The 25,929-nt window shown below is 35.2% G+C and overlaps 1 protein-coding gene across 10 annotated transcripts in view; it reads left to right on the plus strand.

Annotated features, from left to right (window-relative positions):
- Positions 1–25,929, plus strand: part of LOC149575589 (myosin-11-like) — a 329,180-nt gene that overhangs the window by 84,398 nt on the left and 218,853 nt on the right. For all 10 annotated transcript variants that reach the window (XR_016360188.1, XR_016360187.1, XR_016360189.1 and 7 more), the window contains 4 exons: positions 6,728–6,874; positions 6,987–7,088; positions 15,076–15,133; positions 15,231–15,332. Coding sequence is in view for 7 of the 10 variants with exons in the window: in XM_089815351.1 (XP_089671477.1) it covers positions 6,728–6,874; positions 6,987–7,088; positions 15,076–15,133; positions 15,231–15,332 (409 nt within the window). In the remaining 3 variants the exon portion in view is untranslated. The remainder of the gene's footprint in view (positions 1–6,727; positions 6,875–6,986; positions 7,089–15,075; positions 15,134–15,230; positions 15,333–25,929) is intronic.

Below are 25,929 nucleotides of genomic sequence, written 5' to 3' on the forward strand. Positions count from 1 at the left end.
ACCTATTTCTCAATGATAGGTGGTGCTCCCATGTGCCCAACTCCTTTCTAGCAATGCTTCCCCCCTTCGACGTACTTCTCCAGGGAAGAAATTCTCTATGATAATATCATATTCCCAAAAAAAAAACCATAATTATCATAACAGTTATTATTCATGAACCATCATAACGGTTAACCACCATTTCATTTTCCCTAAATTCATGATGGATAACCAACTTTCCAAAATAACATCAAAATATCATCATAATTGTTAACTAGCATGCCAACTGCATATGAAATTATAATGATTTACCATCTTACCATTTCGCATGATCGTAACTAATTTCACTTGTCTACTGACTTCACGTGAAACCTCAACGGCTATATGAACATTTTTTAAAGTGAGCCAAAAATTGGGATGTAACACGTAGATAGTGGATTAAGGAAGTTCTTTTGGCAAGGAATGGAAGGAAAAAAGAAACAAGCTTTAATAACATCAGATAGAATATGTCGGCCTAAAGAATATGGAGGCGTTGGAATTAAGAATTGGAGTTGGCAAAATGAAGCTTTAGGGGCAAAATCAATTTGGAGAATGTTTCAAGAACACAAAAGCAGTGAAAAATTTATATCATAAGTATTTGAATAGCGTAGACCCATTATCATTTTTTAGAAATTGAAACCCGCCAAAAGGATCTAGAACCTGGAACTTCATGATGGAAAGTTGGCCTCTTATAACCAATAATCTTATTTGGGATATTGGTCAAGGTCAGAAGGCTTTATTCTGGGAAGATTCATGGGATGGACTCCCTCGACTTGATAGCTATAACCTCCCAGCTAATATTAAAAATGCTTAATTTGACTTGTGGGGTCATCATGTAAGCGATTATAAACAAGTTAGTAATGCTGACCAATATAGAGATTGGAAGTGGAAATCCATTGAAGAAACTAATTTGTCTAATCAGGATAAACAAAATTTTGAACAATTTCTGAAAAATAGATGAGCCAATCATAAAGATAGGAAGAACAAGTTAAATTGTGGCGCTTCTCAAAGCGGGAATCATAGTGTTAAAAGAGGATATGAAATGGTTATTAAATCCCAACAATGGGAAAATATAGATATCCCTCTAAATCTTTGTTGGGATGCAACATGTCTTCCCAAGGCTGGAATTTTTCTTTGGGCAGCTCTGCAAGAGAGAATCCTAACGACGGATAGGTTTACCAAGATGGATTTTGAGGGACCCTCAAGATGCTCTTTATGTGAAAATGAATCTAAGACGGCTGAAGATTTGTTGTTCCAATGTCCCTTTGCTAGGAAGTTTTGGCAATGGTTGTTTCAAAAACTTAACTGGTCAGCTGCATTCCCATACAATTTAATAAATTTCCTAAATAGTTGGCCTAAAAATTGGCATTCCAGGGTCTACAAAAATTTATGGAAAATATCTCCACCCAGACACTTTTATGGGAAATTTGGAAGGAAATAAATAGAAGAATATTTACGAATGAAAGTATGGAATTAACTTCGTTTCTCAGTAAAGTGTAAGGATGGATTATAGAATTAGAAAACAATAACTTAAGAAACTCTAACAAAGAAGAGGGCTCTTTTTCTAAGAGGGATGTAGAAATGCGCAAAAATTGGCTAAAGCTCATTAACCCACCTATGACCTACTCAAAAGCTAATAAACAAGCTAGGGTTGTATGCAAATGGGAACCTCCTCCAAAAGGATGGGCTAAACAAAATTTTGATGGATCCTCAAGAGGCAATCCAGGCCCTGCAGGACTAGGTTGTATTATCCACTCCGATAAAGGCTTGTGGATAATAAAACGATCCAAGCCTTTAGGGGTGTTATCAAATAATCTAGTAGAATTAGAAGCTCTGATCGAAGGATTAAACCTAAGTTTGGAATTGGGTATTAGTAAGCTAGTTATCGAAGGAGATTCACAAATCATTTTAAATGTACTAAGGAAAATAAGTATGCCAAATTGGATGTTAAGTTGCAAAATTGAATATGCATTAAAGACAGTTGATAAATTTGAAGAAAGGAGCACCAAACACATATATCGAGAAGGAAATAAGGAAGCAGGTACATTTGCAAACAAAGGAGTAGACGGTGAAGATTCTCTAATAAAGAACAATCAAATTAGTCAATAATCCAATAATTGTAGAAGTCTTCGACAAAATATTATAAGTTAAAAGCTTTAGGTTCAAATACATTTTACATTTGGATTTTACTATAGGGTGCATTAATATTCAATTAGTTTTGCTTATCACACTAGGATGAACAATCCTTTCATAGTTTCTTCGCAATAAGTAGGATTTTTGATGTCTGGAGTTATGGTGTCTCATTCCTTTTTTCTTTTAGGACTTCTCTTTAAATAGCTACTCACTATTAATTTGATTGTAATTTGTTTCTATATTATCATATTGCATAGAAGCGTATTTCATCTTATAGATTTAGGTTGTGTAGGATTCTTAATGCCTCTTAATACGAGACTTTGCTAATAGTAACTTTCCGAATAATTCAATTTTTGCTTTATCATTAAATTATTTCATATTTCAAAATTGGGTAAGGAAAAGATATATTTTCTCTATTTATCATAAAAAGGTTATTTGCAGAAATATTTTTGATTAAATGATAATTTTATGATTTACTATTACTAATAAGGATCTTAGCTGAAAGAAAGTATGCAGGAGAAAAACATTTGTTGACTTGAATTTCAAACTTTGGAATCTTGAGCACATAATAAAGTAGGAAATCTAAAAAAGCAATCAAGCTTCAAAAAAAAGTTTAATAAGGAGAATACGAATCGAATTTGAGTAATGTAAAAAGGATATAGATCAAAGATGCAATAATGATGTACTAAGTTTTGTCTTTCGTGTTAGAGAAGGTATGCCTTCTCAAAGTCCTTTGTTAACAAATAGAGGCAATTGTATCATAAGATAGACAAGATGTTCGTGTCCTAGGCTAGATTGAGGGTTTTCTTCCCTGTTCTTTTTCCCCAATGCCTGTACTTTGAACGTGGATACACAACAATGTAAAATTAAAAAACTAATAAATATTGAGAAAAACCTTTTATTGATTAAAAAAAAAACCCTTCTCCAATCTTCTCCAATTCACTAGTTTGAGTTTGAGAATAAAATGTATACAATTTGGCATAATATTCAACTACCCAACCAACCTACAACTACTCATAAACAACATTTAACAATCTTTAAAAATGTTGTCAACATGTTGCAAAAGTTTGTCATGATGATATTGACAATTTCTGAACAACTTTTACAATTTTTATTCAAATGACCCAAGACCTTCCCTAAAACTTTCAAACATGCTTAAAATGACTTCAAGACTCAAGTTACATTAATTCTACACTCTTTGGATACATTTGAGTGATTTGGCCATATTTGACTTTATCAAGATGTTGTAGGTCTTCTTTGAACAAGTGGCTTATAATGCCTTACAAAATTATTCATAGCGATCTCAAATGGTCCATGGGATTTTATTGAACACAAAACATAAACAAAACATGAAAAACTCTGATTGGCCTCATGGAGCCATGTCTGCAAGCAGGGGTTTTTGCACCAATTTTGCTTGCTGCTCAAAGGAATCATCCATGCCTTTGTTGTGTGCAAAATGATTTAACTGTGAAGATTTAATACAATTTTGAGGTAGGATCGTAAGCCCTCCATTGTTTTTAATTCAATCTGATTTGTAATGTTTGTATTTGATTTATATCATGATTCGAAACACTCTTTTGTTTTAAACAAAACCATTTTATTGGTTCAGTCAAAAGAAAAATTTGTAAACTTGGCCTCAAGATATGTTATAATGCCAAAATTTAGTTTGTGTGGTTTAAACGGGAAATTGAGTGTGAAATGTGGTGTTGGCTGATTGGGAACAAAAAGGATAGCTTAGCTTTTAATTTTTGAGTTTTTCACTTTGAATTATTGTTGTTCTCCATGGTATTTTAAGAGTGATTTTCAGTATTTCCTGGCTTTGGAGATTTTTGTGTTATTTTTTAAAAGTAGAATTTTATATTTTTGATGTGACTATTTTTGGAAGAATGTAAATGTGTGTGAAACTTTGAATGGGACCAATTCTAATATGTTTTTATGTTGGTTTGATGAATTGATCAATTGTGCATATTATGTGAAGTTGGCTTATTTTGATGAAAGCTCTATGAATTGGAATTTTCAATCATTCAATTTTTGTTGTGGTTTTCATTTTGATGAACCGAGAATACGTATTGTGGACAGTGATGAGAGTGACATCCAGGGGGCCAGGGCACAAAGGGGCTGCCAAGTTCACTCATTGGATGTTTCCTTAATAAGAGAAAACTTATGACACATTAATGAAAGGAACCAAGATACGTGGACATGCTCGTTTGCAATGCACTGGGACATGCAAAGTAAAGTCTCCTTGTCTAGATGAGAGAACTACTCAATTCCGTGTGAGCTATCCCTTTGAACTATGTAACGACACTCCTAGCTCTTTCTCTCATAGCATTTATCCCTATAGATTTGAGTATTACCTAAAAATGTGTTGCCTTGTTGTTGTTTCATGGACATTTTGGGGTTGCTGTGTATGTTAACATATAACGTTATATATGTTGGGTTTTTTCAGCCATTGATGCTCAATGAGTTGTACACTCGTATGAATGATTATCTATTCCTTTCTATGCTTGATTCTTTTATTGAAATGTGTGGTGTTCTTCCCCTTGGTTATATCTACTTGTGATCATGCTTTATGTGTACTTTATAAATGTATTCTATATATGTTTTGTGAAGCCTATATCCTTGTCATGTGCTTTGTTTGAGTGTTTGGGCCATGTGACTATTTCCATGAGCACAACCTTTAGGTTCAACATGTTCTGGTGGCATTGCTAACCACCTTGACTGACCTGAGACATTGATATTGGAGTCAACTTCATCCCACTCTCCCTTATTATCCCTTCATATTCATTTTTGTTCATGCAATGTATAATACTATAAACTAAGGGATACTTGTATCCGTTATAATGTATTTATCACGGTTACCAGGAGACAGGGGTACTTGGAGGTTGGTACTAGTACTAATATGCCAAATTTTCAAAAAAAGGAGATGGGGGATACTTGGAGACGTCAAGTTTTTTTTAATAATTTAAATTTAAAATGTTTCTAGAAAATAACATGACATAAAACTTTGAAAGAAAGAACGAAACATAACATTGAGTTCAAATACACTAATGTCAAATGACATTGTGTCATATTAGATTGTCATTTTGCTCAATGGAAAATGCTGATACACAAACGAAAAAACAAAAATCAGAAATCTATCATATATGTTATTATGTTTTGATTTTTAATTTTTATTTTTGACTTTTTCAACATGGGAGATGTTGCTTTTTCAACGGGAGAGTGTAGGAGACATCATTGGCTGAACCTTAAGCATCCACTAAGTCTCTAGAGACGTTTTTGAGATGGGAGGTGAGTAGCAGTACCCAAGACACGTCTTAGGGGTCTAGAAATGGGTCTCCCAGTAATGTTGGTATTTATGTATATCAATATGGAATACTCTTCTTGGAGGATGCTCTAATCCATTGTGATTATAATAGATAGTTTAGTTTACAGGTGTTGGTGTTGGTATTGGGTATGCGTTATATGCATTATTCTTGTGTTTTGATGATTCATCTTGATTATTTGTTTAGGCACATTTCTCTTGGGCTCAAAATGAATCTACCAATGTCTTGTGATGTCTCAATGGTGTTGTAGTCCCGTCTCATTATTTTTATGCAACTTTGGAAGAGTTTGAATGAGCCTGAGTGGATTCAAGTGAGCTTGTGTCAATCCGGGTTCGTTTAGGGTATTTTAGAAGCCTCATGTGAAGTGTTGTACTTCTTGGTTCTTGTTTTATTTAAGGTAAGTGTAGGGATTCAAGATGATATGGAGGTGGATGTCTTCCTCCCCATCTTCTCCTTGTTTGTGTTTTTGGCACCTAGTGTAGCAGGGAGTTGTTTGTCCACTAAGCCCCCTTGTCTTTGTTAGTGATTTTGCATAACTTAGGTGTTGACAAGGTGTTTTTCTATACCAATGCATTTCTGATATTTGGGTAATCGTACCATATCTTTGGTATGCTCATTGATTAGGAGACATTCTACATCGACAATAAGTCAAATATCAAGAAGAATTCGGCCATGTTGAACTAAACGAAACAATAGGTTGGCTATCACGAGAGTGAAAGGAACATTGAAGTGTTAGTTTTCTTTTTCTTCTTTCGTGGTTTCAACCATTTAAGAAAATGTCTGTGAAGTAGCAAAAGAATGATAACAAGTTCTTGCCTAAATATTATGGCCCTAATAGAAGTTAGGTGGTTTGGGATGCAAGATTAACTCCAATAATAAGAATTTATCTACTTTTCTGCTTTTTTGTTTACTTTGTTAATCAAAACTTATTGAATATATATGCAATTTCACTACACACTATACGACACTCCAATTTGTCACTGAAACATCAACTTGAATATATCTTATGGATTTCAAAGAGTGAACTTAGGAGGCTTGGTAGTTGTTTATTATTTGTGCTCTTGTCAATAAGTATGGTTTTAGCATCATGTTCACATAGAATATAAATAGTAAAAAGTTAGAAATTTGTTCAGCATATCAATGTAATAAATGCAGTGCAAGAAAAGCCATACATGCATGATTAACTCTTTGCCTCTTGAGGTTTTCGTGTGAAAACTAGAAAGCCGCACTGAGCTTTATTTTCCTTATCTCAGGTGTGATGCAAAAGAACTACAAGATTCACTATGCACCCGCATTATTGTGACTCGAGAGGGGAACATTACAAAATCTCTTGATCCTCCTGCTGCTGCAATAAATCGTGATGCTCTGGCAAAGACTGTATATTCACGATTGTTTGATTGGTGCACATCTCATACCGTTTATATACTACTTTCTCTGTTGAATTAAAAATATATATGGTTTCTGTTTTATATATACTTAGATGGAGAGATGATTCTACTTACCTTGCTACAGGTTGGTTGATAAAATTAACAAATCAATTGGACAAGATCCAGATTTTGTATCTCAAATTGGTGTCTTGGACATCTATGGCTTTGAAAGTTTCAGGAAGAACAGGTTTGTGAATTCAATGCTATAAATGTTTTTCAAGGAATGCTAGATTTTAACTAGAATTGTTTCTTTATCCAGTGGTAATCATAGTGAAAATATGGATTAGGTAGCCATGAAAATCAGTGGCGCAAATGCCTCTTTAATTGCTGTTGATGTATTTTATATTATTAATGAATACATTTTAATTAAGATATTTATTGAGTTTAGTATCAGTGAAGAAAATATTCTGGTTCCTTCAATAGAAATTATGTAGCTTATATTTGATGCTCAATTTGCTGCTTTTGTAGAAGTATCCAGTGGGAAATTCAATGCTGCTTACTGCTGTAAGCTGAAAAATATTGTTTTTTGATTTTTGTCTTGCTCTCAAAGTCATTGGATGTGGACTTGTTAGGTAAAATAATGAAACAATTGAAAGGATTTTCAAAAGAGAATGTTTTAAGCTTGGATAATAAAAAGTTGGAAAAGGTTTGCGTAACTCTCAATTTTTTAATGACTATCCAATTTTACTGAAAAACCTGATGTCTCACTACTCTTGATAGTGAGGCTCTTAAGTATATGCTTACAATCCTGAGAAGGTCTTTTCCATTAGAGGAAGCTACAAATAGCATATTCAAATTCCTAGAGATAGTCTTCCACGAAAGATGGGTTTCAAAGTTCATACAAGACACTAATCAAGTTGATAAGGATATTGCTATTTTTAAGCTTGTGAGTCTTGGAAACCTTTTTTTCTTGCTTAGAGAAGGTTTTTGGATTTACATGGATGTTCTGCTTAGTAGAAATTGCCAGCAATGCCCCGTGGCTGTTTGAAACATGTACAAACAGTTACCATGGTGTATATCGAGTTCCCTGCATATATTTGCTGGGAATATTTCCATTTGATCCTCATGAGTTTCATGTCATTTCCACCAAAACACTTGTATGCTGAGCAAGTCCAACCTTTTGAGAATAGCCCCTCAAAGATATATCTACTTAGGGCTATACTATCTCCATGGGCCTGGAGTGATAAGTGGAGAAGGCAGTGGCAAGATTGGCAAAGGCAGGAATGGTATGGGAAAATGGGCAATTAATAGGTAAATAGAGGAAGAGGAGTAGAAGAAAGAATTGAAGGTGGCCGTGAGGATCTGGTTCTTACTTCTGATTGTGTATAGTTGAATGAAAAACTTTGGATCCTGTGATCTCTTAGGACACAGGGGACTAAGGAGAAGAGATGTAATCTGTGTAGTGGGTGGTTTGGCAAGACTGTGGGTTGTGTGCAAGATAGTGGCAGTGGTGTGCTCTGTAAAAATGAAGCAAAGCTAAGAAAATTCAATGCTAGAATATGCAGTAAAGGAGAAAAAGAAATACATTAACTTCTTGTGATAGCAATCCCTGCAATAAATGTGTTAGTCCTTTTAGGCTTTTCTGGTTTCCATATGTTTTTAGGAAAGCAATTGCTATTGAGCTTGGTGTATGCTAGTGAATTGGTAGAAGCTGGAATTGCATTAGTTTGGGTAGTAAATTAACAATGAAATAAATTTTATAGGGCATCTAGACAATATTTTTAAAGAAAATCAATGTCGAAGAAGCAATCTTTGTTAGTCTGAAGAAGTGACAGAGAAAGTACCAAAGGTGCATTGTATGTGGAGACGAAAACAAGAAACCAAACACATGATAGATGAAATTAAAAGAAGCAGGCATAACAAAACACTAAATGAGGCAAGGATGAAATGAGAGATCTGACATATCAAACTGAGCAAAAGGAAACTAGAAAGTCACCTAAAACCATAATCTTAACTGCAGAAGCTATAATGAAAATTGTGTGTCCAAGAAGATGAGAGGAAGTTTCTGGAAGCCCTAGGGTAGGCTGGAATGTCTCTTTACTTTCCTTGGAATGTGCAGGGGCTACCAGAGTCCCACAGATCATTTGATTAAAATGCAATGGCTATTTTTGGCCCGAGGCCAACAAACTCATCCTCTTTTAATCGCTGGGATAAGTATTGCCCTATAATTCAAAAGCTTGATTCACTGATATAAGAAGCCTTACATCTTTCAGCCAAGATAAATTGATTGAACTTGACCACATGAGAGAAAAACTCACCTACTTTGGAAAAGTTAATTGTTAAACTATAATACAGAAATGAAAAGAACCAAGAGTCAGAAAATGCCATGACGAATTGGCAATAAGTTAATGTCTGCAGGCCTCATGCTGGCATATTTGGTTCTCATAGTCATTATGATAGACTGGGAATTAGCATGACCATTTATTGTAGCAAAATGCAGGTTACCTTAAACAGCAAATACATGTGACTTCGGTTTTTTCCTGTAGTTCATTTGATGTCAGTCTGCAAAGGGATTTCTTTAGAATGTTTAATGATGCTTAATTTAGTGATTGAAGAGCTATAAAATTTGTTAATGTTATAATTCTGTCGGATAAATTATATTATATATATGAGATATATAATATATGACAAATATTATATATGAAATAATTAACTTATATTAAGAGTGATATATATATATATATAATCATTATAATATATTAAGGGTATATTACATGTGTTATAACTATAACTAATGTAAGTTAATATGTTAAAAAGACATGTCTCTTCAAGAGACATGCCTCTTTATTTCACGTATATATTCATTCTTATAGTAACTTGGAAAACACATAAAAATCCACAAGTGCTATTACAAGTTACAAATCCTATTTCACTGACATGGTATCAGAGCCTAGTTGATCAGCCTGTGTTCAGAAAATTATTTGAGAATTGAAGCAGAGTTAATGAAAATAGGTCTATTTGCATTGCTTGTAGTTAAGACATGGAGATTGCATCTAACAAAACATCATGGTGAAACTGGCTAGACGAATAAAGCTCGAATGATTTCCACAGAGCTCTGATATTGTAACCACCTAGCTTAGAAAGTTAATTACCAAAATAAATTGAAGTATTACCTAATATCCATTGTGTCTGAACATGCTCTTTATTTCAATATGACTTTGAATGCGTAGCAGGATAGGTCCAAACTGGTCTCTTTAATAAAATTAAAAAAACTATGGAGAAGCTTTATTGTAGCTTTTAATGCTCATGTTCTAGTGGTTTCAAGTGGGTAAAATTTAGTTGAACTTGAGATGGTTACATTTAATTGCCAAGCTTGACGAGATTTGAATCAACAGTTGGTTGCAGCAGCAATCAGTGTCAAAGAAGGATTTATTAGCAATGTATCAATCAAATTTCCTTGGAAAGTGCCAATCGACAATTGGGAGGTTGAATTGGAGGGTGTTGAACTTGTTCTTAGTCCACGAACTGAGGTCAAGACTTCTGAATGTACTGATGCATGTTCTAGTTTGGAAGCATATTCAAATAAAAATTCTTCAAGGCTTAATGTAGAGCATGTGAAAGACACAAAGGTGCATGAAAGAGGAGTCTTAAATTATCCAGGTGTGCATGATGGAGTTCAAATGATTGTAAAGAAGGTGGAAAATCTGCTTCTGGGTCTTCGAGTCAAAATAAAGAATCTTGTTATTGCATTTGAGGAAGGAACAAAGACATCTAGTATAGCATTGGGATTTGAAAGCAGTTGTTAATCTTAAAGTATTTTGGTTCTTAGAATGCTAGAAATAGAATTTGGAACTGGGGTGTTTGGTAGTTCCTATGAAAGTACTTATCCTCATCCAGAGGATTCCAAAGGAGTGGTAATGTTGATGCCAGTTATAAAGTTTTGTGGTGCAAGAATTGATCTTTATGATGCACCATACATGGATTAACAAGCAAAAATAGTAAGGCATATTGCAATCAACAAGCATACCTGGCAATGCTGTTGAGCTGACATTTATGGTGACTTTGAGCGGGAGCATACATTTGGAAGGAGAAGGCATGGGAATTCTACGACTTTGCCATGGAAGATCATTCCCTAATTATGAGAAGAGCCACGGATACCATTCTGGTGAGTTGCGTAGTGCTCGCATGGGCGTCCTATCTGGTAAAAAAAAAAAGAAGTGGTGACAGTGTGAATTTTATCTGGTTGACTACAGCTGCTACGGGGCCTCGGAGGAGCAAAAGATGAACGCGAAGATGAGCATATAATTCTCTTATGAATGCCACCTCTGGTGGCTGAACACTTGGAGATGCAGTAGAAGGCGTTCCTACACTTCGGGCTTGGCAACGAGAGAAGCACCACGTTGTTCCTCTTCACCGACAACAGCGAGGCAACGTTCGACGAGGAGTATGTCAAGATGCACGAGTCTTTCGCCGCCATTCTCGATGATCTCTATGCGAAAATGCAAGTTCATCCGAAGCAAATCGACGTCCTATTGTATCGCGAATGAGGAGCCAACAATTCGACAAGGGAAAGATGAAATAAATACAAACAGAGACCTTCATCGGTTAGATCATCAACGATACACTGACATGGAAAGTCATACGAGATGTCACAGTACATGACAATTGCTTATGTGTGCTAAACTCACCACATAGATATTGAAGTCTACGATGGAAATAAGGATCAAATCGAATCCTATTCGTATGGAGAATATAGAGATACAAACAAAAATAAAAATAGAAATGGATGACAATCGAGCATGGTACGTGGATACTAAATGGGATCTGCCAACTTTAGTAAGGAGAAAGGATAACATTTAAAACCAAAATATCACAATTTATTAATGGAAGAGCCACTTATAAATCCATCAAATGAGGAAGGGAGAAGGACGTAAGGCAAGCATAATAAAGCTTTTGGGAACAGTAGACGAGGTAGACGGAAGAGTCTATAAGAAGTAAAGGTTTATGTCATTAATCATCATCAAAGGCTTCAAATTAAAGTTGCAAACTTTGAACAACGAGCAATAGTCGAACTAGTCAGCAAAAATAAGAAGCCAAGCTTATATTGGACAAGCATATACATTGATTAAAATATAAACAATAAAGGCAAAATATTAGCAATGACTTATATTTTAGTCTAGAGGGACCCACCTAACTTAAGGAAGGAAGAATCAAGTACATATGCAGATGGAATGGACTTCGCCCATGGCATAAAGTGGGCCATTTTGGAATGACCCCACCAAATTAAATGTAAGACAAGATAAAGGTATGTATCATATTGCGTTAAATAAATTAACTAACACTACATTCTTTTGCATTTGTTAGTATAATTTTTATGAGAGGTGGGCTCCACAATAAGTATGTGTGAATATGTTATGATAATGTTTATTTTCTTATAAACACATTATAGTATGTTGATTAGGATAAGATCATTAATAATAATATTATAATGGAGATTTATAATTATAAAAATGATTAACTATATTGAAATAATATGGATCATTTTCAAAGTATAATGTTTTATAATTATCCTTGTCTTATTGGAAAAATCTTATATTGAGTTTCATATTAGTCTATCTCTTATTTATTTCAATGCATATTATAAGAGCAATGTGCCTTGATCTTTTTTTCCAAGAGTGTTCTTGCAGAAAAAAAAAGAAAAAAGAAAAAAAAAAGGAGGAGATTGAGATTTAGAGGGAGCCTGGCATTTCATTAGAGGCAACCTTGAAAGAGAGGGAGCAGATAGAGGAGATGATTTAGTCAACCTTCAGTGATCTCGGTCTTATTGATTTAGAGGGAGTAAACCATGCTGAGATGGATTGTCTAGTGATAAATAAATTGTAGAAGTCAAGGGGATTGGGATTCATATAACTCGTGGTATGTTCTGGCCATCTATTACCAACGATGTCAGAGATTAAGTCTATCATATATGATGAGATGCAAAATTATTCAAACGATAAAAGAGTGGGAATTTTACATTGTGGCGGGGATAATAACAAATGTTCTATTCCCACCTGGACCTACTTTAGAGGGGAGATGTTTCATTCAAAGGCAACCTTGGACGAAGAGAGGGAGAAGAAAAGTTGATATCAGAGGTCTTAAGGTTGATATTAGGGGTCATGAGTGCAATCCTTTGTAATACATTCTTATCTATGAGAGATAAGTTCGAAGTGAAAACCTTATTCTCTGATATGTTTCATGATGGATGTTATACATGACATGACATATCTATGGTGACTTCAAGTTAACTTTTCTTGTCATATGTGTACGAGCTTACCCCCTGTGTACATCATGGAGAAGTGACTACTTCTAAATGATTATCACTTGTATCAGGAGAAGTTGTTGTAAAGTGACGTCCTTACAATAACTTGTAGCATGATTCATTTTTGTGAAATTGTTTCATGTAAAGGCTTTATCTTATAAATCAACAACTAGGCATTTGATATCATTAATTTGATTATCTACAAGTTGTTTGTATAGATATATTTTAAGTACTTGGTGAATATCTTGCCTTGATATTCTGATAGGCCATTACCACATTGAGTACTTGCTGGATATCATTTAGTTTATGTACTGATAGGCCATTACTCAAAGTATTTGGTGAATATCATTTGATTGATATTCTAATAGGCCAAATGCTCATGTTACCAAATATGATATCAAATAGTAATTGGTGAATATCATATGTTGATATTTTGGTAGGCCAATACTTACATGATATCATATTCTAGAAATCTTCTGATCAAAGATTTCCTATATGTATTATTTTTGAAATATTACTTATGGTGTAATATCTATGTGCTTTATCCTTCTTCATTAAGAGGGAGTGTTAATGTATAATTTTGTTGGATAAATTATATTATATATATGAGATATATAATATATGACAAATATTATATATGGAATAATTAACTTATATTAAGAGTGATATATATATATATATATATATATATCTTTATATATAATCATTATAATATATTAAGGGTATATTACTTGTGTTATAACTATAACTAGTGTAAGTTAATATGTTAAAGAGACATGTCTCTTCAAGAGACATGTCTCTTTATTTCACATATATATTCATTGTTATAGTAACTTGGAAAACACATAAAAATCCACAAGTTCTATTACAAGTTACAAATCCTATTTCACTAACCAAATTTGTATCTATTTTCTTGAATTTTTTAATATTATAATATATTATTTTCATTTCTGTTTTCCATAACCAAAATATGTCAATTCAATTTTTGTACTGGAAACTCCTTCGAACACATCAATCCAATCTGATGGAAAAATCAATGTCAGAATGTCCATTCATCTGAACCTGGATTGGTTACAATCAATTTCACATCCTATGCTAGTTGGTTTTGATATTTGACTTTGTGGGGCTAGTCAGTAGATCTTACCGTAGCCAAAATTTTATTTTGTTGCATGTGCATATTCTGGTTGCACAATCTGTAAGTATTTTGTACTTTATTTGGTGGTAGCCTCTTACCTTCATCTCCAGTGAGTCTCCTTATGGTGTCATATTTATCTCATCTATTCATGATAACCAAAATTCATTAATTTTACATATAAATAATTAAGGTCTTTTCTTTCTGTAGTTTGTTGATTTTTTATTTCTTGTTGTTGTAGAATTGCCTCCATCATAGGCACATCCATATGACATATCACATCTAGTTATTTGATTTTAGATAAATCTTGATATGGCCCCCAATTACTTTGTCCATAATGAATTTTTTAATTTGAGTAGCCCTTTTTTGTTAAATCAGATACAATACCATCACATCTAATTGACAATTGAGGCAAACAAAGAAGACCTCATATTTGGAAGACGCTTCAATATGCAAATGTAGTGTCTACTTTCTACCACCCTACTAACCTGAGTATGCATGCTACCTATACATGTATTGAGAAACTTTAATTTATATATTTTGTTACTGTGAATTAGAAGCACAGTTGTTCAAAAAGAAAGATATAGAGTATGGATGAAACATGGAGTGAAACAAATGTGAATGTAATTGCTTTCTTTTTTGACATTCACCAGTGTATAATTTCTTTTAATAAAATTTTGTAGTTATGTAGGATTCAGTATTCTGAATGTTAATAACTCTCCTATAATGCACTTGGAGATTGATCTGGATTCAGTAACATTCACTTGAAAACTCTTATCTAAATTTAATCACTTTTCTCAGTTTCGAGCAGTTTTGCATCAATCTGGCAAATGAGAAGCTTCAGCAGCATTTCAATCAGGTAGTCAGATCCAGTACTTTGTTGAAGAATACTTAATGTTTTTGTCTGGGTAATGCTTATCATAAACATTCTGCTAAACCTTTTAAATTTCTTTCAGCATGTGTTTAAAATGGAGCAGGAGGAATATAGCAAAGAAGAAATTGACTGGAGCTACATAGAATTCATAGATAATCAAGATGTTCTAGATCTAATTGAAAAGGTATAACCTAATTTGGAGAAACTGACCTTTTTAAATCTATTATGATATCCAAATCCCATAGCCTCTTGTACCAGAGTTTTTGGTTTGTAATTTCTTGGTAAGCAGCATAAAGATATTCTGTGATTTAATTTTTCTTTTAGACTTCTGCATGGAAGTTAAAGATATATCTGTGTTATGAAAATGGGCAAGAATCAAAATCAGTGTTGGGTTTAGGCTACCATAGTTTCTTCTGCTTCAATGTCCAATATGTCCAGCTTTGCAGCAGAAATTACCAATAGATCAGGAGAAATCAGAACTTAGACAAGAAAATGATTTTTTAAACTAAAACTTTACCTGAAAATAATCTTTCCCAATTTAACTGCAACTCAGCTTAAAATTGTAATTCGAGTGATTTCTGGGCCATTTTTTCACTGTATTTTGCATAGCTACAAGACTTGGCATGCTGCTTTTGGACTAGACTTGGACTCAAACTTGTGACCAAATGGGACCAAACTTGGCAAATTGAATAAGTCCTATATTTTTTTTTGATTTTTAGGGATACACAACTTGTTTCATGCTCTCTATAAATAAACCCTAAAGACATCATAACCTCTTCAACTAGAAGCTAATTGATCACATACTCAAGGATACATCACACATAAGTGCAAATTTTAGCTGAAGGGATTAACACAGCTAGAATATAAATATTGTCAAATGGATATAAATCTCATGGAATATCATATCCATGTCATCAGAAGTTTCAAACAAATATCAAAATAAAAGCTAGAAGTCTATGGCTCATAAGAGCCTACATTACTCAGTTAGGGCTCCCTTAAGATAGGTCTTGGATGATGTTGCAGCCATGATATCTGCCTCTATCTCAATGACATCCATACTGACATCCAAGATGTTTTCTCATGCTCTATCCTCCTTTGCCACTGTATTGTGCAAAACTAAATCAAGGACCTCATCACTAAAGATAGGATCCTCAGTCTCAGTGGTCCAATCAGATTTGAAGCAAAATTCTCTTATTTGATGGGGGATAAGTCAACCCAAGATCCATTTGTGGCAAAGATGAAGGTTGTAATGAATATATACTATAGCATTCAACCTCTTCATGAACATTCTATTGGGCTTTTTGGAATGTGTGTGTTTAAACATACTCCAATTGCATTCACAACCCAAAGTTGCATGGTTGGACTTCGCTTAATGTTTGAACGACAATTCTCTGATGAATTGGTGTCTTAGCACCCAGTGTTCCCCACCATGCATTTGAGATTCGAAAAAGGAAAACAAAATCATCTCATTATCCAACAAGTTTCAATATTCAGTTATATAAGAGGTAAAGTCTTTATTTTTAAATTTAATTATGCGCTTTTTATCTGGCTGTAATGATGACCGAGTTTCCTTGCATATATTGTGAGAAAAGAGATCTTGTGGAATTCTAAACATCTCAATCTTGTTGACTATTTGTGCTCCAACACTAGAGGTGTCATCTACCCTTATGAGTTTTTAGAGCCCACTTGAAACCTCTTCATTTCAGATTGAGGAAATAAGAAACTGCGTATAGGAGCTTGTGAAGCTGGAGGTGCCATTGCCTATCGGTCAAGATTTTCATTATATTTTGCAGAGTTATATAGCACTAGTTTTGTGAAGGATGACATAGGAGGTTGAGGGAAGATTTAATTGTTTGTTGCTGCATTATTTTCAAGCAGGTCATACACTTCTAGAGAAGACTCTGCACCTTCCAAATGAGCCTAGGGTTTTGTGGAGGCTACATTTTCTATTTCGGGTCATTTTGGACTTGCATTTCCTCACATACCTTCAACATAGGCTTTGGATTAGATTGTGAGGGTTGGCATTGACTTTTGGAGTGATATTTTTTGGAATTTTTATGAGTAGCTCAAACAAAACCAGCATTGCATTTTCTGGGTATGTTGGATTTATATATGTAGTGTTTTATTATGAACTGAGTTGTGTAATTTTCTGAATATTATATATTTTTTCCTGCATTGGAAGTGCTATTTGCATTTGCTATTTATCTACTCTATGTTTGTCATTTAAAAACATTGCGAAAAAAACAATCAAAATACGTCCAGAAAAACACAAATAGGGTTGCATATACATATTGATCACCAAACATTAATAATGAATAAATGGAATGGGGGGTATTTGAGGAACCACATTTCAAATCAACAATCAACTTTGTAAAATTGTTGCATTTGGGAGAATATTGTACTTACACTTCTTCACATGTCTATTGGTATGTTTGCATTCATGAGACTACATAGTTATGATGCTTTAGTGTTTGTTGACAATGTTTATTGGTAGTAGAATGACAAGGGCTAGTGATTTGGTCAAACATAATCAGGAATTGTTGAAACTTGAACGCACTTATGGATTACCTCCAACATGCTCATAATCAACAAAAGTTTAATGTAGAGTAAAAACGTACACAAAGAACATTTGAGTTTGAAGAATTCTTCCACAGAGATGTGTCTTCGTTCATAAACCCTGCCTCTCTTGAATGGAGGTGTTTTCGAGACTTGGGGGAAATGTACCTCCATAGTACCATCGCTTGTGCCACCTCTGCTAGGGACACCACCGAGTCGCTTGCTATATATTACATGTCATTACATATTGATTGCAAACTTCAACTTCGTGAAAATAAGTTTGCCTATCACAAATAAGTTTGCCTATCACAGGGCCCTTATAGAGATGTTATATTGCAGATTTTTCCTTGAGGATTCTAGTTCTCCTTAATTTGTATATCAGGGCCACTCCATCACCATTGCTCCTCTGTTGGTTCCCCACTACCTCCTTGCAGTACCCAAATTTAGGCCCTTGTCACCCCTATCACCAAAATCCACACCTATGACCATACCTCCCCTAGATAGGAAACTCCAAGGAACTATGGGTTGGAGACTTTGTTTTCTTGAGGTTGAAATCACATAGGCAATCTTTCATTAAGAAGATAAGTGTTGAGAAATTGAACGCTAGGTTTGTGGACCCTATAAGATCTTGAGGGAAATGGTTTCCTGTTGCTTATGAAATCGAGTTGCTAGAAAATAGCAGGATGTGCCTTAAAGAGTACTTGGACAACACATTATTCTTTAGCAGAATTGCCTCTGGTGGATGATAAAGGAAAGTTGATATTGGTTCAAGGAGTTATCATTAGACACGGAGAACTTAAGAAATAAATCCATAGTAGATTACTTGGTGCGTTGTAAAAATCTGCAGTTGCTTTAGGGCAAGGAATTCTAGGAAGTGAAAATTGTCATGCCCTTTTTTAGAATTAAAATTTTTGGAGAGCCTATTTCTTATATCCCATAGGCCAAGGGATAAAGTTTGGGAAATAATTTAATAACGTTTAAGTTATCCAATAATATCATTTTTATAGTTTTGAAAAGGACGTGTATTATTATTATTATTTTTGTTAATGTGGGCCTTGTGAAATATTTTTTTAAATGTGCTTTCAAGCACCTATGGAGGTAATATTAGTCAAGATAAGAAAACTTGAAAATAAAAGATGAATATAAAAGAAGAGTTTGGCACTCTAAAAGGCATTCATCATTATTGTTATCAAACCCCATTTTCAGAGTTTGAGCATTAGTTGATCTCCATGCTTGAAGACAAAAACCCTTTAGTGTAAACATCTGAAAGGAGGAAACCATCAGTTACCATTGTGGGTCAAAGGGTGAAAACCCTTTTGTCAGTTAATGGTGATTCCACTTAAAGATTGTGTTGGTATGTTTTGTGATCGAAGAATTTAGTGAGTTTGAAAATTTCATATTGGGGCGACTCTAGTGGCAAATCTCTATACTATTATATTTTCTTGTTATCATTAGCTGTATAACTACATTACTGGCAACCTTTATTGAATGCAACTTGGTCATGTTTGTTGAATATTTTATTGGTAGGGAAGGAAGGGCTGTCGTACATTTTGAAGGATATTACGTTATAAATTTAATTATCTGTATACATTCTACATATTCTTTTGCTGCCCTCTATATTCAAAGGGAGGTATGCCTTGTGAAATATTTGATAGCAGCTGTCATATCAAGGATTGCTGGGTCACAACGCATTCAATTCTTAATATTATTTGCTGCTTCATTTCTTCTTGAATGGCTGTTCGGCCAAATATAAGATTTTGCTTATAATAATAATCTTGTAGGTGGCTTCAATATTATCAGGTTATTGAGGAATATTTGCACTACTTTATATTGTTATTTCTGGGGTTTAAAATTTTGTCATTTTTTTTAGAAATTATGGATTTGTACTTTTTCGTGGGTAAATGCCTGCTATTTGCATAGGAACCTCCATTATGTTTTCAACCCTACTTCTTTGAAATTGAGGATATCTCCTATCCTAAGGTGCTTGTTCCTCCATTTCTTTTCCATTTTCTAGATTGATTGTCTTGCTTCATAAGTGTCAAAAGAAAATTGATTGTCTTGCTTCATAAGTGTCAACTCTACCAACTTTAGCTGCTGATCTAGCAATTCACATTACTGTTTTAAACTACTATGGGTAAAAATCTAAGAAGAGTGAAAGTTAAAAACCTCTCACGTCATTATATTTTCAAATTATTTACAAGTGATTTGCCTTATGTTGCCAAGTTTTAGTCTTCCCCCTTTTTAAGCTCGAGGTGAGTGGTTAAAGTGAATGAGAAGTGTCTAAGTCTGTGTGTTAGGTTACTTCTCATCTTTCCTAAAAATTCTCTGCTATCTGCATTTCCCAGGTATCTCTTTGCAATACATTTACCTAATCTTTATTTGCAGGTTTCCTTTTTTTCTGGTGTGCATGGGGATTAGATGATTTAGGTATGGTTGGGGTGTCCTCTTGCGTCCTCCCGATGAGAAGTAAGTGTTTTGAATTTGATTTCCTACTGTCTTGACCTAACATTGCATATCTCGCGGATTCTGGGCTGATGAATTGATTTCCCTATCAAGTGAACTACACCAACTGAGAATCTGAAGGTTGGAGCCATGGAAAGTGATTAAAAGAGCTGTGAATGTGTTTTTGCGAGTACCTGAGGACTTATGAAGTTGTGGATAGAGGCTAGGGTGTTTCTCATTCAAATTAGTGGAGATAAAGTCAATTATTGCTTAGGAATACGGGTTTATGGTTTACTGCTGCATATTCATGGAAATGCAACCATTTTATTCTGTTTCCGAAGCCCCTCATGAACCTGAGCCAAATCTCAATTGAAATAATCAAATAATATGAGCCAACTGTCGAAAGAACTAGTAAAAGGCTCATAATAAGTGAGGCATGCTTGAGATCTAATTTTTGGGCCATCAGGTTGAGATTAAAGGTTGAATGCTATTGGTTGTGCCTCAGTTCGGAAAATGCTGCTGAGAAAGGAGTTTTCCACCCAAAAGTAACAAAATGGGCTTCTTTTCTAGAGGTTATGAGAATTCAAAGTCAAGTTACCCAAAACTTGAATATCCTTTGGAGATGCCCAAAAGATACTTCTGGAAAAGTAAATGTTGAACATGCGAACCCATTATGAAGCAAAAGCAGTGTTACAGCCTTTAGCGGAAAGTCAAAGAATGGAGTGCGTGAGCCAGAAAAGGATTACTCCCCATGCTGCAATTCCAAATAAAAGGAAAACAACGTTAAGGTAAAGCTAAGTGCTTCCTTCTCTCCTGCTTGTGCTAATATTGTAAAGATATCTTCATTTCGGATTTTGGAGCCAAATGAGGTACTTCTTGCAAAGCTAAGTATTTATGTTATTCAATGACCTTTAATCATATCACTTTACTTTAACTAAAGTAAGAGTGCTTTTGGGAACTTAATGTTTTAAGTGCAAATAAACGAAAAGTTTAAATAGTCGTTGCTTAAGGAATTAAATGCAAATACGGTCGTTATAATTGTTGGCTGACCTTAATTGCGTTTGTGTGGCGCCAACGTTCTAATTCCTTAAAGCTATTTCATCAGATTTGCAAGCAATTGGTTTCTACAAGTTTATTAAAACGACTATTTATCGAAAATTGCATCCCGTGCAATCATAGCAAAGTGCAATCAGAGATGCTACTTATGAAGGATTAATTGGCTTGGAAAGTGAGTTGAAAGATTATACAGACACATCCTTTATGTTCTACGACTTGGGTGATCTGCATAGGAGGCTAAATTCCCAACCCATTCACCCAATCACTCTGAAACTAAAAGAGTGGATTGGTAGAGGCAGTCGGTTTTCCAATGGCCGTTTATGCACTTGAGTTAGTAAAGGAGTGTATTGAGAGATACTATCCATAAACGTAGCAAATTTTATTTTCAGATCAGTCCATCCTCTTGTCAATTAGCAAGGCGCTGATGCAGTCAACATTTGGTATCCCTATGCAAGAGCAGTATTGTGATATTGATTTTGGGTCCTCCGCGTCCATGTTTAATGAGAAAAAGACCCTCAGATGGGAGGACATGCAGAGGACCTAGTTCCAGATTGCCTGCTTGAAGAAGAGCAAAATGTCGAAAACTTTATTTGGCACAAACTTAAAGCGAGAGATCGTGGATATCCTTGCACTCCTTAGATTGAAGGGAGAAAAGGAGATTTTGGAATTCATCGAGCACGACTTCTTCCTAGTGCAAGCAATCTGTGCTGAGGATATGAAGATCGATTGGGCATAGATGATCTATCATGAGCTTGCTTCTTGGTTGAATTCTGCCAAAGGATTCAAGTAGTTCTATATGCCCTCCTATTTGATTTATGTTTTGGCAACACACCATTTGTGGTCTGGTCTCCCAAGTATTCAAAACTACGATGAGCGTACCAAGGTCTATGAGTTCTATCCGCATCTACAACTGCAGAGGAGCTATGAGGAGTATGTAGTTGTCAATGATGCCTTTACAATGAGATTGAGTTGCAAGGTTGCCTTGAGAGGAGATTCTCACTCGAGGCAATTTCGGCTATAAGCCAGTTTGGATGCTCGTTCATCTAGTTTTCGAGCTTCTCTTATTTGCAAGGAGTCTATGATGGATTTCCCGAAAAATTGCCCAGATGTTCGGAGAACAAGGTAGTTTTAGTTGAACTATGTCGACAAATTCTAGAGGTGAACAACCAGTGTTCTAATGTCAAGAAAATTGCCATGATCCATTCCCTATTGTGGTAGGCCCATATTCATGTGCCTCCAGATCAGATGCCCAAAACCTGGTAAAGAGTTTTGAAGGCAAGATCAAGCTATTGGACTACGAGGTGCTCAAGCCTCAATATGATCTATTAAATTTTGTAAAGGATCATTTGAAGTTGGGGTATGCCTATAGGCATGTCTTGGATATTGAAAATTTCTGGATTGGGTGTCTCAACAAGTACTAAACACGGGAGAGATTTTGGTCAAGGCTAATTGTAAATGAAATAAAATTGTATAACGATTCTGTTGATGTATCTGATCTTTGGAGCCTACATGCACCCTACGTCTTATGAGAAGATCAAGAACTCAAATTCAATCAACTCCACCTGCTGAGCTAGTCATTGATATGATGGAGGCTCTCATGCAAGGGATAATTAAAAGAACATACAAATGGATGGAGTGGACACAGGCGAGGAAGAAAAGACTGGGGCTACCAGTTCAACAGATGGAGTGTCAATAGTAGCTACCTAGTCAGTTGCAGCTACGACCACAACAACCACTACAACAACATCTGCTGGGCCATCACAATCCATGGGCCAAGGGGAAGACTAGCCTCCAGAAAAGAATGTGCCACTTACTCCCACTTGTGAGGCTGGCCCTCTTCCAAGCATAGGGAAGATGGGAGAGAAGGGAGATGACAAGGATAAAGAGATGGAACAAGAGAAATCAGTGGCTAAGCCATCCTCCCATGTTCAAGTCATCAATTTGGATGGCGATATGAATCCCATGGATGGCCAGGAACAGGAAGAATCTCAACAAGGGGATACATTAGCCCTTTCGGTTACCAAGGTAGTTGCCTTCACTATTGCTTCCCAGAGCAAGCCAACCTTGTTGATTTTGAGGAAGTTGTTCAATCCTTCTGCACTACAATCTGCTATCAATGTGCTCTCTATAGGGTCTTGGCTCGAGGAGATCATTGATAGAAAGAAGACGAGATACGAGGATGCTGCCCCATCAAAAGACTTGATCACACAAGTCACCTCCTCTCAGCCATCAAAGAAGACTAAGAAGCAGAAGATGATCGCTACATTGTCTACAAATTCAACAATTGGCCACATGCTTGTTGAAATTGCAGAGCCTCAAAAGGAAGGAAGGCTTCAGGTGCTCTCAAAAGATGATTTCCAAGTCAAGACATTGGATCTTGGCATTCCAGTTCACGACTCCATGGTGAACATGTGGAAGTCAACCAATGAAAAGATTGAAGACAAGTTGGAGGAGCTAAGAGCAGAGAAGGAGCTATTGAAGGCCTCCAATAGAGAGTTGGTAGAGTACATAAAGTCCGCACTTGGGAGTACCTCTTCTAGTCAATTCAACCCAAATGCGGAAGAAAACAAGAACTTACTGCTCAAGCCGTAGCAAGAGAAACAATTCGGGCAAGTAGGCCAAGCATGGGTAGATCAAATAAAGGCCTAGGGTCCCCCACTGGTTGAGAATGTAGGGAGCTTGGTACTGGATGCTCACAAGCTTAGAGAGGCTGCCTCAGATCATCAATCGACCATATAGAAGGCAGCGAACAAGTTGATAGACCAATTGGCCCTTTTGTAGGAAGTGATGGATATGAAGACCAATGTGGCCATTGCTCACGAGATCCTAAAGACTGGTCAAGAGTCTCTGTTCCACTAGAAGCAATCCTTGGAGTTTGTGATTGAAAATTTTGTGAGATCTGGAAGTGAACTGAAGGATGTGCACGACTTGGTGCAAAAGATCATTGACAAATTGTTCAATATTTGAAGATCTTACACACAAAGTCCTTTGTGTCTACTAATGGCAAGCTGGTAGACATCGAAAGAATGAAGTCCAAGTTCCTGGCATTCATTGACGAAGTTGTTGACCCACTTAACTTCCAGGTGGCCAAGATCTAGGAACTGTCAGTAGTTGATGCAGTTATAAAGAGGGAAATGGAGAAGTTCTAGTCAAGGGTGGCCAAAATTGATGAACTTACAGAAATGCATGATTATTGGATGATCAGAGCCGACAACATCCTCATTCCAGGTGTCAAAGTGCTGGATAAAGTAACTGAATCTATGAAAGCATATAGGGCTAAATCAATTACTTCTAAGAAGGCATGATGAGTCTGACGCTTCCCCAGACATCTGTCATTCTTCCCCTCTTCCTTCTTTTGTTGCCATTCTTGGCATTTTGCTAAATCTCTGTAACAGACAATGATTCAAACTTGTCCTATTTTTAGACTATTCTGTTCAGAGATGCTCTATTGAGCAATCATCCAATGTATCTAGCCATTTTGAGAAGGCCTATAAATGTAATCTTTTAAGATGTAAATAAGATCGACAAAATTTACTTTGGGCAAACCCCTGTAGCTGGGACTATTGTGTGCGATTCTGAGTTTGTTTTAAGTTTTTCTTTTCATTTAGTTTAAGTGGAGTTTTTGGAATGTATGAGATAATGCTGAAATTTGAATGAATACGAATGAACTTGGCTTTGTTTTTTTTTTTGTTGAAAAGTTTGTATGCCTTACTCTCATCAGCATAAACTTTTCTTTTGTTCATTGTTGTCTGTGTGTTTAGTTTAGTTTTGCATAAGAAAGTTAGAAGTTGGTGTGGGAGCAGCTGAAGAATAAACAATCCGGGTATTGTCAAAACATTAGCTTATTCTGTAATTCGGGAATAACTAATTTCGCTATCTTCCTTTCTTCCTGTTGTTGTAGTTAGTTCTGCATGTTTCCATTCTTTGCATTATTAGGGTTGAGTAGATTGCATACTGTGAGATAGTCCCCTTTCTTTGCCAAGGCTGTTTAAAGTGTTGAGCAACTTGGTTTTTGCCTCTTCTGCTCTTTGGTTAAGAGCATACCCCCAAAACCCGAAAGATAATGTTACATCCCAAATTTTGCCCTAATTTTTAGTTTGTTCATAATTGTTGGACTTTACGAATTATTCTTTCATGATCATGTGAATTGGTTAGTTGTTTATATACGTTGCATTAATTGTTGATGAAATAGTCGATAACCTATAATTGTTATTAGATAATTAGCAATTGTTGATTTAGAATAACGATTAATATATTTTTGAATTACTATGGAATTATTATTATGGCGAAAGTGTTTTTCATGGGTGATTGCAAGAGAAGATTGAAGAGAGAGGAAGCATTGCTAAACGGGATCATTGGAATGGGATGTTCGCTTAGTTCAGTCATTAGGATTGGCAGGGATGACCTTAAACTTCCTTGGTAGGGATATGATGACTTGACCATAGGTTACATTATAGGACCCGCATGAGCAATTAAGAAAACAATATAGGAAAAACATAAAATAATCTAATTTAAATATAATACATACCTTAAGAGATTTTTAATTAATTTTGATCATATTATTATAATAAACACTTACATATGAACACTTAAATATAAAAATGAAATGACACCAATAAAGTATACTAACGTAATTTAATGATGTCACCTCATCGATATACTTACGTGAACATATATAAGTATATATTATAATAATAAATGAAATTATAATCTTTCAACTCCTTTCA

The sequence above is a fragment of the Cupressus sempervirens genome, chromosome 2 (assembly GCF_028749045.1).
Source record: "Cupressus sempervirens isolate cs-2001-9-10 chromosome 2, ASM2874904v1, whole genome shotgun sequence".
NCBI lineage: Eukaryota > Viridiplantae > Streptophyta > Pinopsida > Cupressales > Cupressaceae > Cupressus > Cupressus sempervirens.